A 17,372-nucleotide genomic window follows, 5' to 3' on the forward strand; every position below is an offset into this window, starting at 1 on the left:
TTGACTTAAAAGAGCCTTACTATATTAAGGATTTATTTCTTCTTGTCTGTTCACTCAGGCACATCAGATCTGTTACTCTGTGCTCTGTCTCTTCTCCTACGTGGCTGCAGTGAAGGGGAAGGAGGCAGAGGGCAAACCCAAGATGCTGTCCCCTCGCCCATTACCCAGCTAGTGCACAATTCTGCCCGCTGTATTATATTCCAGTTCTGTCTAAACCCTCCCTGTAAAAGCTACACTGTAATTTATTCTCCAGATTGTCCAAACATCTACTTCTTTACTGCGGTCTTGAGCTTCTCACTTACTTGCCTATCCTGGACAGTATTTCTTACACTTATCCACCCACTCACAGTATTTAATCAAAATCGATGGCAAGTACATACTGCAAGTATAAATATACTGTTTTTCCTCCAGTCAATCTTATATATAAGAATAGAACAGTAACCACGCCCACTGCAGATCTTTCCTCAGATACAATTCGTCACTGTCCTCGTTTTTTGCTTCTAGTGAGACATATTGCCGTGCTGCAGTCCCATTCTCTCGCACGTGATCAGAGGTGCCCATATCCACACTATGCCAACACTAGAAATCAGCATAGGCATGTGCAGAGGTCATCCATCTGTCCTGGCAAGTGCTCCAGCTTCCCGTTTCCTTAACCCATCCTTAAAAATCCCAGAGATATTATTTTTAAATGCTTCACATTATCGGGCTACAGAGAGCGTGTTTGTGTGAAGTGTGTGTGTGTGTGTGAATGTGAGCCTTAGCAGGTGACCACACAGTACTTGTGTTTCATTCAGCCTGTTCCCTCTGCTGTATTTGGTCCAAGGTGTGTGTACATCTTTAGCTTTGCCTTGAGCCTACTGTCCTAGATTTACTGTAAATCTGTCTGTGAACAGCTGTGATAAATTGCATGTTGCTGTATGAAAATGGAAAGAAAAAAAAAGGCACAAGAAAAACACTGAATAGTAATACAAAAAATCTATGCTGTACATTTCACTGGAGCAATGCTTCAAAAGAAAAGATATTTAATGTTCTAAAACAAACTGTGGTTTATTGAGTAGATGTGCAATACTGTAGTGGGTATGAAGAACAAGTTCTCCGCTGTCCCCTGTGAGTGTGAAAGCTGAGGGAGTGTGTTTATTTAAATGCATTTCTGAACCACAATAACAGAGGCATTGAGTGTGTGAATGCTGAAACAGCCGCTTTTGGAGATCTCTTGTGTTCAGATGTGGGTCTGTAGGTGTACTGATGTCCCGTCGTCAAATCATTGTTGGAGGTAATCTACACGTGTAATTTAGAGAAACATCCCATTTAAATTGTCATTTTCTTGCTTTTGTGTGTGTGTATTCAAGAAGGAGTGTGTCAACAATGATTCAGACACAGTTTTAATGTTATTTTATGTGGTGTTTTGATTTTAAACAGTTCTCCATTATGTAAAAGTATATGTATATGAAGAAAATGGTGTCTCCATGAAGAGCAATCGTTTTTAGACGGCCTTAAAGGCCCCATGGTCTGTAGGCTTAGTTGTAAATAGCACAAGATTGATTCATCAGGTCAAAGAGTCTCCAAAGACAGAAGATTTGATATAGAGTGACTGAGAAAAACAGACACTGTAGCATCTGAGCTAGTCAGGTCTTTCATTCGGTTGCACTTACTACTGAGAGCAAGAGGGAAAAGGAGAACAGAGACATGTTGGATGTAAATATTTCAGTGTTTAAAAAGTATTTATAGAACCTGTACAGCTTTGGCAATATGACAATAAAAGATGTCTAACCCAAATAAGTGGCCTTTTTATGGACTTCCTGCTCTTTATATTGTTGGAAATGAATGTGGGATTGGTTTTAGTCTCCCATCCACGTCTACATCTTTAAAGGCCATTCTGATAATCGAGCCACATGTTAGATCAACAATTCGGGTCATGGATTGAGGTAATATATCATCATGAGCTTTTCCAAAACAGCAAAAATATGACAGATGTATGTTTTCTGAGCCAATAAATGTTATTTTAAAAAATATTGCCTTTTAATTGGTCCTGTTTTTGTAGTTAATAGGCATGACCTTTTTATGAGCCAGATGACAAACCAGTAATTGAAAAGAATTTGGACAAAATGCTAATGGCAAAACTGCTTCCAGGACATTGTGCTTACATTGTGTTCACATATCACTAAATTATCCTCTAGGTTTCCAGCGAGTGACCACTCCATTTCTAACAAGTTGGCAAGGGTGTGTCCAGAAGTGGAAAGCAGGATTAACTTCATTAAGACTGCTGCTTTTAATTTAACTCCGTACTTTACTGCATACAACCTTCCAAAACTCTTACACAATCTGCTTTTGAGAAGCTTTATTTTTAAAAGTATGATAAAATGAGTTTATTAGTAGCACCGCTGATACCTTCCTGAAAAGTTCTGGATACAGAGTGTACATAAACATGCACATAAGACACTAAGACACCAATGCTGGCAAAAAAAAGAAGTCCTTTCTTAATTACATACAGTATAACATAATACCTGAAAAAAATGTTAGATGTTTTGTGCTGATTTTCTAACCTAATTACAAGGACCTCTCTCCTCTGAATGGATAAAAGCAGTTACATCACATTAAACATAAATAACATAAATAGAACAGCAGCAAGAGAAATGTTTATGCATTGTATGTGCAGATTTTATAAAACTATTTATGAAAAAATAAACCCTGCATTCTATATAACTTAAAGACACAAGAATATTTACGTTATATTAATCATTTTCCACCAGGTGGTTAACGTGACATTCCAGGTACCATGTGAACTGAGGTTGAGACTGAAGCAAAAATAAAGGTGCAAACAATAAAATGTAAAAACACAAATATCCTGTCACACAGACATCCTGATATATAAATATATACGACTAGTTCAAAGTCTGCATTTGCTGGCAAGTCTTGATGAGCCACACTGTTCAGCAGAGACATGCTGTAATAAACCATTTAAATAAAATTCAGGGAAAATAATTATTTAGTGTCATTAAGCCACTTGAATTATTAAATAAGAACTTGGCAACTTGTTTGACAAAGTTTATGACCAAGGATTAAAATGTCATTAAAGAATTTTAGCAAAAGTGTTGACAGATTCCACACAGTGACCTCTTGGGTGTTCCGTTTTGTCTTAGCTGTGAGAACGTTAGCTTCACATCCACGGTGTTGTGTGGTTTTTCAATTTAAGTGAATTAGAAATTTGGTGATTAACACTTTTTTTTTTACCAGAAGATCACACTGGAATACAACATTAAGACCCAAGTTGCAAAAATAATTTGCTAAATCTCACACTGAAGATGACTAAGCGGTTTAGCTGCAAGCTTAATTTACTGACAGTACATGAGCTTCAGATAAAGCTAAAGGAATCTCTATCTGTCTCCGTTGACAGTTTTTCGGAGGATGCGCAGACGGGACATGACTTCATCCCAGTTCAGGTAAGCTCCCTCTAAATGTCTTAGTGTCCTGCCGCCAGATGTGTAAAACCTCCGACCGTGCAGCAGACGCCAGTTATCAAAGGTCACCAGGTCACCTGTACATAACAGACAACTTTTTTTTTACTGAACATGAAAAATTACCTACATTTCCAGATTCTAAGGTCCTGGCCAATGCTACTGGACATGTTGGTCTGTTTTCCATTACATTTTGGCCTCTACACCAGACAGACCGAAGACTTTCCATGTAATTAGATCAATAAAAAGAAAATAATATGACACACCATGCATAAAATATCCAGCCAAGTTTTGAATCTGTTGCTCATTTGAAGGTCAGTGTGAAGAAAAGCCAAAGAGCAAAGAGCAATAACTCAAATTTTCGTTAACAAACCTCACTGTTAACGAGATTTGTGCCAAATTTTCATTTTCAATTCAATGAAGAGCGTTAACAAAAAGAACAAAAGGGTTTAATCATTAGTCATTCATTAGACTTTCTGTTCCAGTAGACTGACCTGGCTCCATCCTGTAAGTGACCAGGTTCTCTGGCTGGTTCATCAGCTCCACAAAGCTCTTCAGGGAGGAGTAGAAAGGCTGCACCTGATCGAGTGGCAGATCCAGGACAGAGTCTCGGGTTGCATTGTTATAATTTATCCTCACAACACGGCCATCACTGTCCACACTGCACACAAAAAAAAAAATTACAAGGCTTTTTTTTTTTTTACCATGTGGACAAAAGATGGCGCTGTTTTTACACCATTTTTGGCACTCATGGAAAGCAAGTCATGTGACTTATATAATCAAGGCCTTATTTTCTTTTGTAAGCTGATGTGATGTAATGTTCCTATACCATGGATTCTGATGCTAGTTTAGGGTGGCGTTTTGATTTAAGGGCCCTCTGAGGCACTAAAACATGAAGCACATGGGAACATGTATTACATCATTGAGGTCTGGTCTGTAAATTAGGTGACGTCAGCATTCGTCTGAATTTCCAAGTGCAATAAATGTATGCACACGACTGTCCGTGTCCTACAAGCCCATCTGAGCCAACATTGGAGGGCTAACTTAATCAACCGGTGGTTCTCAAACTGGGGGACCCACAGAAAAAGTTTGATTCAGTTTAATAAATCTGATTCGTCCAAACGTAAAAAATAAATAAATAAATACATTTTATTGTGTTTAAAAATATTAGATGCCCCGAAATGTTAGAATTAAATACATCAGAACAGACAGCCAAGTGATGACACAAACTAATGCCACAAACAAACAAATAAAAAGTTAAAAAACATCCAAAATTCAATAATATGTATTTGCATTCTAGGCTGCTTTTGCACACTGTGTGTGGTTGTGTGTGTGTGTGTGTGATTGTGGTATATGGTCACATTTGTATTTTTCTCACTCTATAATGCGGTTCTTGGACTGCACGCTGAAGTCGCAGTAGTCTGAGCCGATGTCTGTGTAGTCGATGTAGAGGGATGACAGTGTGTTAAAAGCCTCTGGGTTCTCTCTCCTGAGCAGCTCGGCCATGTGGAAGCCGTCCACTACCTCGCTCTCGCCACCATGCTCGGCCTGCTGCAGACAGTGTAGGAACTGCACCTGCCAGGTCACACACAGACACACACAAAAAGAGGGTTACATTTAAGGGTTAACACTGAGTAGGATTTCAGGCATCTCAAGCTTACACTGCATTTATTTTATAGGATTTCAAAAAGTAAGTACTGCAATAGACTGCACACACGAGGAATACTACGAGGAAATCAGTGCAGGTCCAGGTAGACTATGAAATTACTGCCTTCATTAAAAACCTGACAGGGCTTTAACAGTGCAATTTACTGCAAACAATTTTACTTTAAATCTACATGAACCTGTACAGAACTTAATCAACAATCCCAGCAGGCACAACTGTAATTGACTTCCTGCTCTATTACACAGAAAATGTTCCTACTGTATAAGCAAACACTTTTTAATACAGATACTATTACATTTGATAGATGTGACATTTGAAGTGTTTTAGTGATACTTTTTTTATTCCTTCTAAATTTATATCATACTGTATGCTGAAAGGAAATGAAAACCACTGAGATCAGTGTATTTACACAGCAGCAACAATTCACCTTTATATAGTTGTACATGCGAGAACTTGGACCATAAAGAGGTGCATTAAGCGCATTTCTCTTTGTATTCACATTATAATGGCATATTAATAATGTAGAGAATCGTTTAAATGAATTGTAAGTTGTAAAAATGTAAATGCAAAATCGGAGCCAGTTTTTGATACAGTCATTTGTCCCCAGGTTTAGAATAAACACAACCTTTTCATGAAGGAGGGAGTTTTAGAAAAGGGACAATGTTTCTACCGTTGTGCTATCTAAGAGCTAACATGCTAGCCACTATGTCTGAAAGAGCATTACAATCTATTTCTGTGTGAAAGTCTGAGTGTATAATATGCAATTCTATCAGAACTTGAATGCAAAGCAAATATGGTCATAAACGTGACACATTTACATTTAAAATAGCACATAATTGACATGGATTGATTACCACTCCTTCCGCTTGACTCAGCTGCCTGTGTGTGTGTGTGTGTGTGTGTGTGTGTGTGTGTGTGTGTGTGTGTGTGTGTGTGTAGGGTGGTGTACTCACCCCAGGAGGATGATGCAAAGCAGGATAGTCGGTGTGCAGGCTCAGCTTGCCTGAGGTATACGCTACGTTGTTGGCCATGGGCTTGTCTTGCACTTGCCATGTGTGTCTGTTGAGGCAAAAACAGCACGCATTTACAGTGTCTGTGTTAACTGACTGGAGGAAACCACAGCTGTAAAATGGTTACAGTGTTTTTGTAGCTGTGCAAAGAGAATTTAATAACCATAAGAAACTGCTGCAATAGATATACCAGTCATTGTGTTATGGCAGCACTCAGCACAGAAGCAGTGGCAAACTGGAGTTTTGTAAAATTTGACCCGTGCCATGTCAGGAGGAAAAAGGATATGAATGAATATATAAGTTACATGGATTTAAGAAGCGCTGTGTCAGTTATTATTAACTGCTGCTTCCTTATGAACTCTTTTACTAAATATTACCATATGTTCGGAGAAAAACCTTGATGCAAGACTATGAGAATGAATAAACTAGTTATAGCAAATGACCAGCGTGTTACGTATTCTGCAGCTTTACATCAGCAGTTTAATAAAACAGTTTCATCATCTGTAGCCTGAAAGTCTTTTGGCTGTAATGCTCAACCACTCTCATGTACAGTATATTATCCTTAATCAACAAAAGTAGTATATCACTTTTCCCCGGGTTTTTCCACGTTTTACCGATGCCCTTATGTCGGTGAATAAATGCAACATCAGTTGTGACTGATAATGCCTGATAAAAATATTCTGAAATTCATTCTCTAAACCTGAAGTCTACCCTGATTCTCATTCAGAACCACACAGACTGTGTAGTCGGCGCTATTTAATGTATCTGTCCTGTAGTGTGTTGTATTGTCTGTTTGCACAAGGCTGCACACTTGCACTTTGTCAGTAGGTTAATTTTTACTCTTTAGCCCTGTGTTTAATTCTGTGTTGTCTTAAGTAGCTCTGTGTCTTTGTGTAGCACCAGGGTCCCAGTCACTGTGTACTGCATCTATATATAGTCAAAATGAAAATAAAAGCCTCTTGACTTGATCCAGGAAAGCAGCCTGATTAAAACACCATTCCATCACAGGGCTCCCTGCACACACATTCAGACCTGTGGGGAAATTTAATGTAGCCAATCCACATAGAGGAATGTTTTAGGAGTGGAAGGAAACCGGAGATGCCGAAGAGATCCCACACAGACACAGGGAAAACATGTGAACTCTGCACGGACAGAAGCCAAGGACTTAAAACATACTAATAGCTTAGGCTTGAGTAATAATTAATAAACTGATACTAACTGATTTTAGCTGCTCTTTTTTCCCCGAATATATACAATATATTTAAATAGCAATACGTAACTGCTGCCAACACAAAATGGATTTTAAATTCAGTTAACCGGCGCCTGATATTCATTTAATATACGGTCCAAACATTTTCAGACTTACATCAGTGAAGAATGTTGTGATCAAATGCTATGACAACAACTGTGAAACATTTAAACATAAACTAGAGTGTTTTAGGGATAGAAAACATACTGAGAAACAACATTTACTGTCTCTCCAGACTTTCTGTCTACACAGAGGAGAGGGAAGACCTGCTGTCACAGGAGACACATGGAACCGCATAGTACAGCATGATGTCATTACTGAGAAAGTCCAACTAGGCTGGACTGTTTTCCAGTTAATCTCTCTCTCTCTCTCTCTCTCTCTCTCTCTCTCTCTCTCTCTCTCTCTCTCTCTCTCTCTCTCTCTCTCTCTCCCTCTCTCTCTCTCTCTCTCTGTAGCTTGTGTAGCTTTGGACACACTCAGCTCATGATTGGATCTTTTCTTTCAGTGTGTGTGTGGTCTGTGATCAGGTAAAACTGGGTCCAGCTGGCGTCTGACTTCACATACACTGTCCCTGGACATCGGAGTTAAAGTCATTGTGCAGCTCTGGAGTACATCAACACTAACTCCAACTCAGTCTGACAGAACACTCAGTGCTTTCCTGTACTATCTGTCTCAACTAAGCTTCCTTACTGGCAAATACGAGACACTGTTTTCCTTCTGTATTCCTTTTCCTGTCTTTGTTTCTTCATTTTATTTGAAGCTTTATCCAAATGGAGAAATCTTAATTATATAAGAATATAAGCTACACGAAGAGTGCTGTCTTCATTTGTAGTTCATGAAGGATGACATTCAAAACATTAAAAACACCTCATTAATGAGATGGATAGGCAGTAACTGTCAAATAATGAGCTACTGATTCGTTGCTCTGCAGTTTATGTGAAGGTCAGTGGCAATGGAACTCATTTAAGAGGAAAAAAAAGATGTTTGATTTGGCCTAGATTCAGCTCAGGAAATGCTTTCATCAAGTTGATCGCAGTTTGCAAATGACTCATGTTGAACTTCTAATCTTTTACGGCAAAAGAAAGAGGGATTCTGCAGAAGTGCAATTTTTATGGGTTGCTTCACGCTAAATTGAGGTTACATTTTATAGCCATGGACCAAACACTAACAAGGCATGAACGGTTTGTGATGTAAGTGAGGAAAATACACTTCTAGTAATGTTTTCAATTATAAGGTAAAGGTGTCTGTGTGTGAGTATGTGTGCGTCTCCTTACCCATAGAATGTAAGTCTGAGGTATCCAATTCTCTGACCGAGTCTTGCCACCTGGCCCTGCTCTGCTGGCGCCCCCTTCAGATACACAATCCCGACACGCCTTAGGGCTGTCAGCCAGGCCAGAGCAGCCTTATCATCATTGAGAACCTCCTCAAAATCTGCCATGGGAATCCGCAGACCAGAGTCCCAGAATTCACGCTCTGAAACAACCAGACACATTTACCTGACTAAAAATCAGGTATTATAACTACACTTTTATAATTTTACTTCACTCAAAAAACACATTACACACTTCTCACAAGAAAGACTAATACAAACTGAATCAGTTTTGTCTGATATCTGTAGATATCATCATTACAGGGACAAAGAAAGGAAACACATTTGTATTGGGAAATCATTTGGAAATGTATCAGCTGTTAAATTCCTTATGAACTCTTTTACTAAATATTACCATATGTTCGGAGAAAAACCTTGATGCAAGACTATGAGAATGAATAAACTAGTTATAGCAAATGACCAGCGTGTTACGTATTCTGCAGCTTTACATCAGCAGTTTAATAAAACAGTTTTATCATCTGTAGCCTGAAAAATCTTTTGGCTGTAATGCTCAACCACTCTCATGTACAGTATATTATCCTTAATCAACAAAAGTAGTATATCACTTTTCCGCCGTGTTGTAGGATAGAGGTGAGCACAAAATCCACATGGCAGTCGTTACAGCAAATAATGGAAATTTAGATCCTTCCCAGTTAGCCAGCAGATTTTTTTTATTTCTTTCTTTTTTTTTTTTATTTAATTGGAATAGTCTGTTTGCATTTTAAAGACCAGAGCCAACACATGGTGGTTAAACATGGACTCTGTGAGAGGAACAAGAGCCACAACAGCATGTCTATATTTATATATTTATGTCTGTATTATCTGTATTTAGTTCAGCATTTTGTCCTTTATATGAGCTGACAAGCTGTTTTTTTTCACAAAAACACACGCACACAAATTATATATATATATATACACACACACACATATATATACCATATGAATTATGGTACCATATGACCATATGAATTAAACCAGAGTTGCCACATTAATTAGATAATGGTAATAAAACAAAGCACACAAAAAAAACAGACTTCAGGGCAGGTAAACACTCCAGTGAGTAAACACATGGACAAACAAGATTAATCTACTCCATATGAAACACATACTTTCATGGATTATGTGGAATAGGGCTGGAATATGGACCAATACTTTCAGTGTTTTTGTATTTGAAGGGGGAAAAATTCACAATTAAATGTTGGTCTATTTTTAGTTTCAGTCTATTAAATCTAACTTTTTGGCCAAATGGATTCTTTTGATGTAGAGAAATGCTCTAAACAAATATGTTACTTAAAGCATTTTTTTTTGTAATTTTTTTACCATATTGTTAGAATTCTATATTAATTCCGTAATTAATTGTTTTTCAAAATTGAATTGTGTCAACAAAGTAATTTTATTTAGTGTAGCTGGTGACGATTGGCTGTATTTCGCACAATGTAGGTTAATATATTGACGTAATATATCATGTCAATATAAACAGTTAGAGATTTTACCTAACTGTGTGCTCTGAAAGGCTTAAATCAAAAGAAAGAGTTGTATTTATGTCAAGGAATGCATGTGTGTTTGGATTGGCCTCGTATGGTTATAGACACGCCCTCGCTGCCCATTCACATCATCAAATCAACAAATCTGACAAATCTAATATGAACATACACACATCTGAGCACTTCCAGTGATCTGATGGTTTTGCTAATTTAAGCAGCATCATTAATCCAAATAATACACTTGAGTCAGCACTGAATAAAGTAGGTCAAAATTAAAATGTACTGTGCAGGGGCTCCAAAAGAAATGTAATTCATTCAAAAAGTAAGAACTATTGCCTTATGGAAAGCATGGACACGAGTCAAAAGGGATATTAGTAGAATAATGCTACAATTAGAGAGCTGTGTGGCACACAGCAAATAAGAGCTGAAAGAAAAACTGATAGAATATTGGAGTAAAAGGAGGAGGAGAAAGAGGGAACTGGGCACTTGGCCCAGGGTGAGAAGGTTCTCATGGTGCACTCTACCATGCAACGGTGCTCAGCATTCCCTCTCATAACGACACACATTCGCTGCTAGAATATCCTGGTAGGACGCACTCCAGTCTCAGAGCCAATCAGAGATTAGTCTGACTTTTGCATAGTTTCCAGTTTGGGCTTCAGAGCAATAATACGTCACTGTATCTCAGAGGAGCTCCACTGCTCTTGCATTCTCTTGTAAACTCACTAGCAAGGAAACTTTAATCCCTGTCTCTATTGATATGTGTCTGTTACACATCTGTACATTGTTCCTTACAGAGAGATTTTACAACAGTAGTAGCAGGACTAATCTGGCCCTGTAGTTGGCCTTGTTAACTGTGTTAAACAGATCAAAAGCACCTGGAACAGGACGACGGGAAAAAAAACAAGTCTCAGTTTGCCGACATTCATTTCCTTCTGAGAGTTTAGTATGGCGAGTATGTGAACTGTAAGTGTATCTAATGTGAGTAAAGTGAATTCACAGTGTAGCAATAACATGTAGGATGACTTTCATCCTTTACGCAGCAGTTGCATCTTTTACAACTCAAACACGTGATTTCCCACAAGATAAAGCTCAAAGGAAGCATATTCACATTAAAAGAAAGCCAGTGGAAATTGGAAATTCATTAGTCAATTTTATTCTCCTTTCCAATCCCACTTGAATGGTCATAATCACCCAGCTGTAAGACATTATCAGGGAATTTTAATAGTCTAATTAAAGCTGTATTTATACTTTGTTTGGTTGTTAGATGAGATCGGTGTTCTTAGAACACACGATGCTCAATAGCAGCTGATTTAGTGCCATTGAGACCAGAGTCAGATGACAACAATGCTCTGGCAGTGTCGGAAAATCTTCTCTAGTGCTGATCCAGCACTTGTCTAAAAGCCACCAATAGGAGGACAGTATATGATTACGCAAAACTCGCAGGACAAATAGCTCCAAATACTTTAAGGGCAATGGCAAAACATGAAGCAAATATACTAATGGAAATTGAAAAAAAAATGATCCTTGGTTCCTCAAGCTTACTTTGAAGACCATGAATAATGACTGATGATGTAAGAAAAACAGTCGTTTTCATTTATCGCAGGTCTATCATTAGAGGAAGTTCATTGTAAAAGCTATCATGGGGAACACATTAACCTTTATCGTACATTCCATTACAGAGTTTGGCTAAGCTGCTACTGAGATCATCTCATACAGAGTGACAAGTAATTTTCTTAAAATAATTGTCTAAATATTGTCTCAAACCAGCTGGAGATGAGTAGAACCCTAGCAAATGGATTTTCCATACAAGACAAGGCCTTGAGCTAGACATTTTACACCATAAATGGTCGAAAGAACCAGCTGTCAATTTTATCTACATGGATAATAAATCAAAGGTTTATTTCAAAAAAGGTTCACTCCCTTTTGTATAGTTGTGTGTATATAACGTGTGTGTGTATGTGCGTGTCACAAAGCCTGCTATGTTCATGGCACACTGCATTTAAGAACCTGCATTTGAAAAAAATAAAATAAAACACAGTTGTGGCTGTGCATACAGAACATTCCCATTGTAAGTAGCACAATCCTGAATTAAAGACATTCAGAAAGCTTTTGAACCAATTACCAATGTGGATAATGAGCTCTTTCTTGGCTGCTGACTTCACATTGGGAGGAAAAACTACTGGCTTATTTGATGCAATAAGACGTAGTCATCTAATGTTCAGCAAACAAACCTCTCTATTTCTTTCTGCATTAAATTACACTCTAAAATAAAAGCTCAATCAGTGAGACCCATAAGACATTCTGTAACATTCTGTAGCAAGCTAAAGCACCAACACATCACCTTCAGAGAGAGGTTCCTTTAACGTCTCCATCAAACAGAGCTTAGTTCTTTTGGGGATGTAAAATTAGCTCAGAACAGTTGGAGATGTTGTTAGGATGTTAAACCTCCTGTGGCTTTACTCTGAGCAAACGTGAAAAGAAAAACATGACTGTCTCCATTAACTACAACACATGAAAGACAGCGTAAAGGCGGAAAGGACTAAACGGCATTTTGCCTTTAGCAGCAGATGCATTACAGGCTGCAAAGTTGACCCCGGAAGCTTCAGTGGGTTTTACGAGGAAGATGTTTGAATAAGGGGCAGAGAATGACCTTTGGGTTAAGTGGTAGTTTAGGTGTTCTGCTGGATTCAGTGAGAATTAAAGGAATCTGTGTTTAAGGCATAGCCTTGAGCAGGGAGAGATTTTGCTGTATTCTTTCATTAGCATCCAAGAAGAATTTGAGTTGTTATGCGCCCATATAAGAGAATATAAACTAGAGAGTTGGTTAGACCTTCAGAAAGTTGCAATGAGCCATGCTATAAATTACACCACTCATGAGGAAAAGTACTTTAGAGTAAAGGCATTTACAACCTCCAGCAGTGGTCCTTCTAAAGACTGGCAGCTTTTTGATGCAGTTCATGAAACACAGATATGTGCTCTTTAAGCCTAGAGACTGTCCAAAGTGTACCCAGGTGTACTCTGATCATCACATTCACACGTAACTGTGTCTGGTATTTTATCACAGAGCCACAGCACGCCAGCAATCCAGCTGTGGCCTGACCAAATCAAGTCAAGAAGCCATTAGTCTTCAAGCTAGACACACTCGAGTTTGTTTGGCGCATGCCGCAGCCTTCTTCTCGAGTTGCTTAGATCATGATTCCATATGGCAGGAAGTGGGAAAAGATTTCTACTCAAGGGTGATCCTTTGGATGTGTCTACTCAGACAAATGCTTCAGGCTTAAGGCTGGCTGTTCCACAAACCACACTTGAACCTACTACACTGAGATTACACACCACGTTATCGTCTCACAATCATTCGAGACATATTTATTTAAAATGATTCACACCTCATTAATAATTTACTGCCAGTAACTATTTCACACATGCACTACAAAGGCTTTGTTACAGAGCTCAGCTAGGATTCTAAATCTAAACTGGAAGAAACCATGGAAAATTAAATTATACACAAAATGATGCATTTTGCACTCAAAATATTCACAGAGAAAAAAAGTGGGAGTCCAGGAAACACAGCAGTTCCAGCTAAAATCACTGTTTATGTCTGTGTGCCTGATATTCTTTACATGGCTCTGCACTGATTCTTTGTTTTAAGGGGACCATCTCAGCCTCTGACTTTCCTTATGTTTCTCACCTGTCTGCAGTTAACATTTATTGAAAATGCAAAACCAAAATCATAACTGTGTCTATTGTCTCACCAGTTATAACACTGTAATATACATATATATGTAATATATGTTCTGAATGAGAATTAATCATTTTAACCAAAGGTACAGTCAGGCACTGATTGAGTGAAGTGTGCATGAGTGAGGTGGAAGCTCCATAGAGATCCATTCCCAATGATGTACTAATATTTTCTACACATTCAGTACTATTTAATTTAAAATTTACTGCTATACAATGTCATTGAGAACAGTGTTGTCCAGTCATTTCAGGTCAGTAGTGCTTAGAAAACTATATGCTGGAAATGTTGTGGCTGTATGACATGCTATAAATGAAGTAACTGTTCAGATAAATAAGACACAACAGATAACCTGTAAGACACAAGAATCACCAGAATAGAACTCACCATTTAGAAACAGTTCCTCCTGCCGCGCTTGTCTTGCCTCGGATGAGAAGCATCTTTTCTTTAACCACTCAGGTTCAAACTCACTGCTGTGTTGATCTGGCCATATGACAGAGACCTACAGACACAAAACCGTGTGGACAGGTGCTGTATTAATCATCCTTGTGTAGAGTAGCCTGTCATACAGTAACCTGTGTATACATAGTAGAGTATACTGTGGTAAGTGTGGAGGCCTGGCAAAACTCTCAAATTGTTCTACTATATGTTGTTCTGAAAAGTTCTGATTTCCCCTTTGCACATACTGTATCTCAACCAGAAATACAGTTCTAGAAATTTGGCTTCCCCAAAAAGTGAAAAAGAAAATCAATCACGTTAAAACAATTAATTTTTAATTCTACTAAAAGATGCCCAACAAATCTCTAGATTTTTAACCTTATCTACACTATACACACTATAAGGAACTGCAAATTTACGATGTTTAATGCATATAACTCCTCTGATTATCCGCATGAACAACATCGGTCTGTCTTCCAGAATTATTTAGTGTTTTTTCTGATATTCAATTCAATTCAAGTTTATTTTTATAGCGCTTTTTACAATAGACATTGTCTCAAAGCAGCTTTACAGAACATAAACATTGAACAGAAGGTAAACATAAGGAATAATATAAAGAATTAATATAATAAAAAATTCAAGATTATTATTAGATATATATAATCTGTATGTGTGTGATACACACACACACACACATACACGAAATGTACCTTGTTATTCTCAGTTATTTGCACGTGGTCCATTCCAGTATGCACATCCAGGTCAGTGAGGAGGAGACTCCGTGCTTGTGCTGACTGCAGCATGCACAGAGGGCACTGGCAGTTATCCCTGAGCCAGGTAAATGGATAAAAACTATAGCTACCATCATCCCACTCCAGCTGCAGAAGCCTCTTTCGGTCTAGTACTTGAGCATGTCTAACCACTGCACTCCCTCCAACAGTGGGTAGTGGAACCGCTGCCAGTGTCTGATGCCAAAAACAAGGCACTTTTGCTATCTTGGAGGGACGACTAGCTCCTTTCAGCACATGCAGAGCCGCTTTGGAGGCACAGCGAGCCAGACTAGAGAACATCCCGAACTGTGGTGTAGGGTGTAGCAGTATAAATCCGACTCTCTTCATGGAAACATATATAAAAAAGATTAAATGGTTACATAATTACTTTACAGCCATGTTTATGATACCAACACAAAGATAACTTTATTACATGATAATTATCTCTTTATTCACTGTAAATTGCTAAAAAAAAAAAAAAAAAGTTGTTTTGAAATAACTACCTGTATTTTGTGGTTATGAAAAAGGCTAGAAATTGAAAATTTTATATTAAAATAGTCATCTAGAATGGTATGTACCAGCCACTTTTAAAAAGTAAAGCAAAGTAAAACAACACCGCTAAAAAGCATGGCCCATATAAAGGTTAACTTTTGAAAGGTTATTTGAACCTTTCACATACTAAATGTTCTGTGTAAAAGGATTTTGACTTCTGATACAGTTCCTAGAACACGTAAAGCCCACTATATGACCACAGTGTGAACACTAGACCATAACACTTGTTCATGCTTGTTGAATGAAGCCCATTATGTTATAATAACTTCCACTATTCTGGGAAGGCTTTTACTAGATCTTGGAACGTGAGGAACAAGAGCAACTGTTAGGCAGTGATGTTGTTAGACACTGATGTCAAGCAAGAAGGCGTTTCAGTTCATCCTAAAGGTGTTCAGAGGGACTGAGTTCATGGCTCGGTGCAGGCCACTTAAGTTTCACTCCAACCTTTTTATGACAACCATGTGTACATCACTGAATGAAGACACTGACTTATACAGAGATCACTTATCCTGTACAAACTCATCTTTATTACTACAGATTCTACTTCTGTTAACATGACTGAAAACCTTTTTTTTTTTTTGTCTGGAAATGTCTGCGTATTCCTTTGGTGTGATAAAATATAGCTTGGATTTGCAATGACTAACATAAAAATAGCCTCAGAAGACCATGCATGACTCTTGAGTAACATAAATTTGGAGTGCAAACCTGGTCAGAATTCCCGGATAATAAAACAACAGATCATACGTGCATAAAATTATATTATGTGCATTACGTGTACAGTTACACGGTGCGACTTTTAGGTTCATGGAGGACGCACTGCATGATAATAAAGTTATGTAAACTGCCACAACATTATGTCAACTCAGGACCGCACGCGCACTCTGGGCAAAAGTAGGTGAAAGGTCACACAATTCGCCGGCTGTCTTTCCTTTATTTTTTTTTACCGGTTTCAGATAGACGCTGTTATCTGTAAACGGAAATTAATCACACACTCTTTGATATACAGACTTGGTTACACTGTGATAGACAGAAAATACACATTAGTGCGGTATTAGTAGGAATAGTTTATGCGCGCGCATGCTAGCCACAATAGCATCAGCTAATCCAGTAAGTAAGTGTATTATTGTTATGATGTCCTGTGCGCGTGCACAATAAACACAAGCACGTGTGAATGATGGGAAAAGAGGAAAAACAGTCGTATGCACGAGAAGATGGGAAAATAAACTTACCGTATGTAAAGTATAAGCTTCTGTGAATGTGAAAGCAGGAAGCAGCACACCGGGAAGTGTGTGAAAGGTCGCTGTGCGTTCTGAATCATTACACACCCACAATACGGAAACTCCTTCGAATTGGAATCAGAATTAGATCCAGCTTGGGCATTGAAAGTGCCATACGCTTCAGTACACAGACACAACAACACAGAGACAATTAAGAAATGCACATATTTACATGCAAATAGACATTTGTGCTATAGATGATAGGCTGGAATAGAACAGAATAGAATAGAACAGAATAGAACAAAATAGAATAGAGTAGAATGGGATGCAGGGATGTACTAGGATGGAGGTGGTAACAAATTAAATGTAATGTTGCTTATTGGAGAGCACATTTAACTGTTCATGAGGTAGATTGCCTGGGGGGAA

The 17,372-nt window shown here is 38.2% G+C and overlaps 2 protein-coding genes across 31 annotated transcripts in view; one reads left to right on the plus strand and one right to left on the minus strand.

Annotated features, from left to right (window-relative positions):
• Positions 1–1,779, plus strand: part of madd (MAP-kinase activating death domain) — a 47,331-nt gene extending 45,552 nt beyond the window's left edge. For all 30 annotated transcript variants that reach the window (XM_060859084.1, XM_060859097.1, XM_060859099.1 and 27 more), the window contains one exon: positions 59–1,779. In XM_060859084.1, coding sequence (XP_060715067.1) covers positions 59–172 — 114 coding nt within the window. In that variant the 3' untranslated portion in view covers positions 173–1,779. The remainder of the gene's footprint in view (positions 1–58) is intronic.
• A 544-nt stretch (positions 1,780–2,323) lies between these two features.
• On the minus strand, positions 2,324–17,073 carry bbox1 (butyrobetaine (gamma), 2-oxoglutarate dioxygenase (gamma-butyrobetaine hydroxylase) 1). The gene is made up of 8 exons (XM_060859605.1): positions 16,959–17,073; positions 15,118–15,519; positions 14,357–14,471; positions 8,655–8,853; positions 6,075–6,180; positions 4,834–5,030; positions 3,950–4,116; positions 2,324–3,535 (listed from the first exon to the last, which is right to left on the minus strand). The coding sequence occupies exons 2-8, from the start codon at positions 15,475–15,477 to the stop codon at positions 3,375–3,377; spliced, it is 1,305 nt and encodes a 434-aa protein (XP_060715588.1). The 5' UTR covers positions 15,478–15,519; positions 16,959–17,073; the 3' UTR covers positions 2,324–3,374.
• Positions 17,074–17,372: the final 299 nt, after the last annotated feature.

Source organism: Tachysurus vachellii, chromosome 23 (assembly GCF_030014155.1).
Source record: "Tachysurus vachellii isolate PV-2020 chromosome 23, HZAU_Pvac_v1, whole genome shotgun sequence".
Taxonomy (NCBI): Eukaryota; Metazoa; Chordata; class Actinopteri; order Siluriformes; family Bagridae; genus Tachysurus; species Tachysurus vachellii.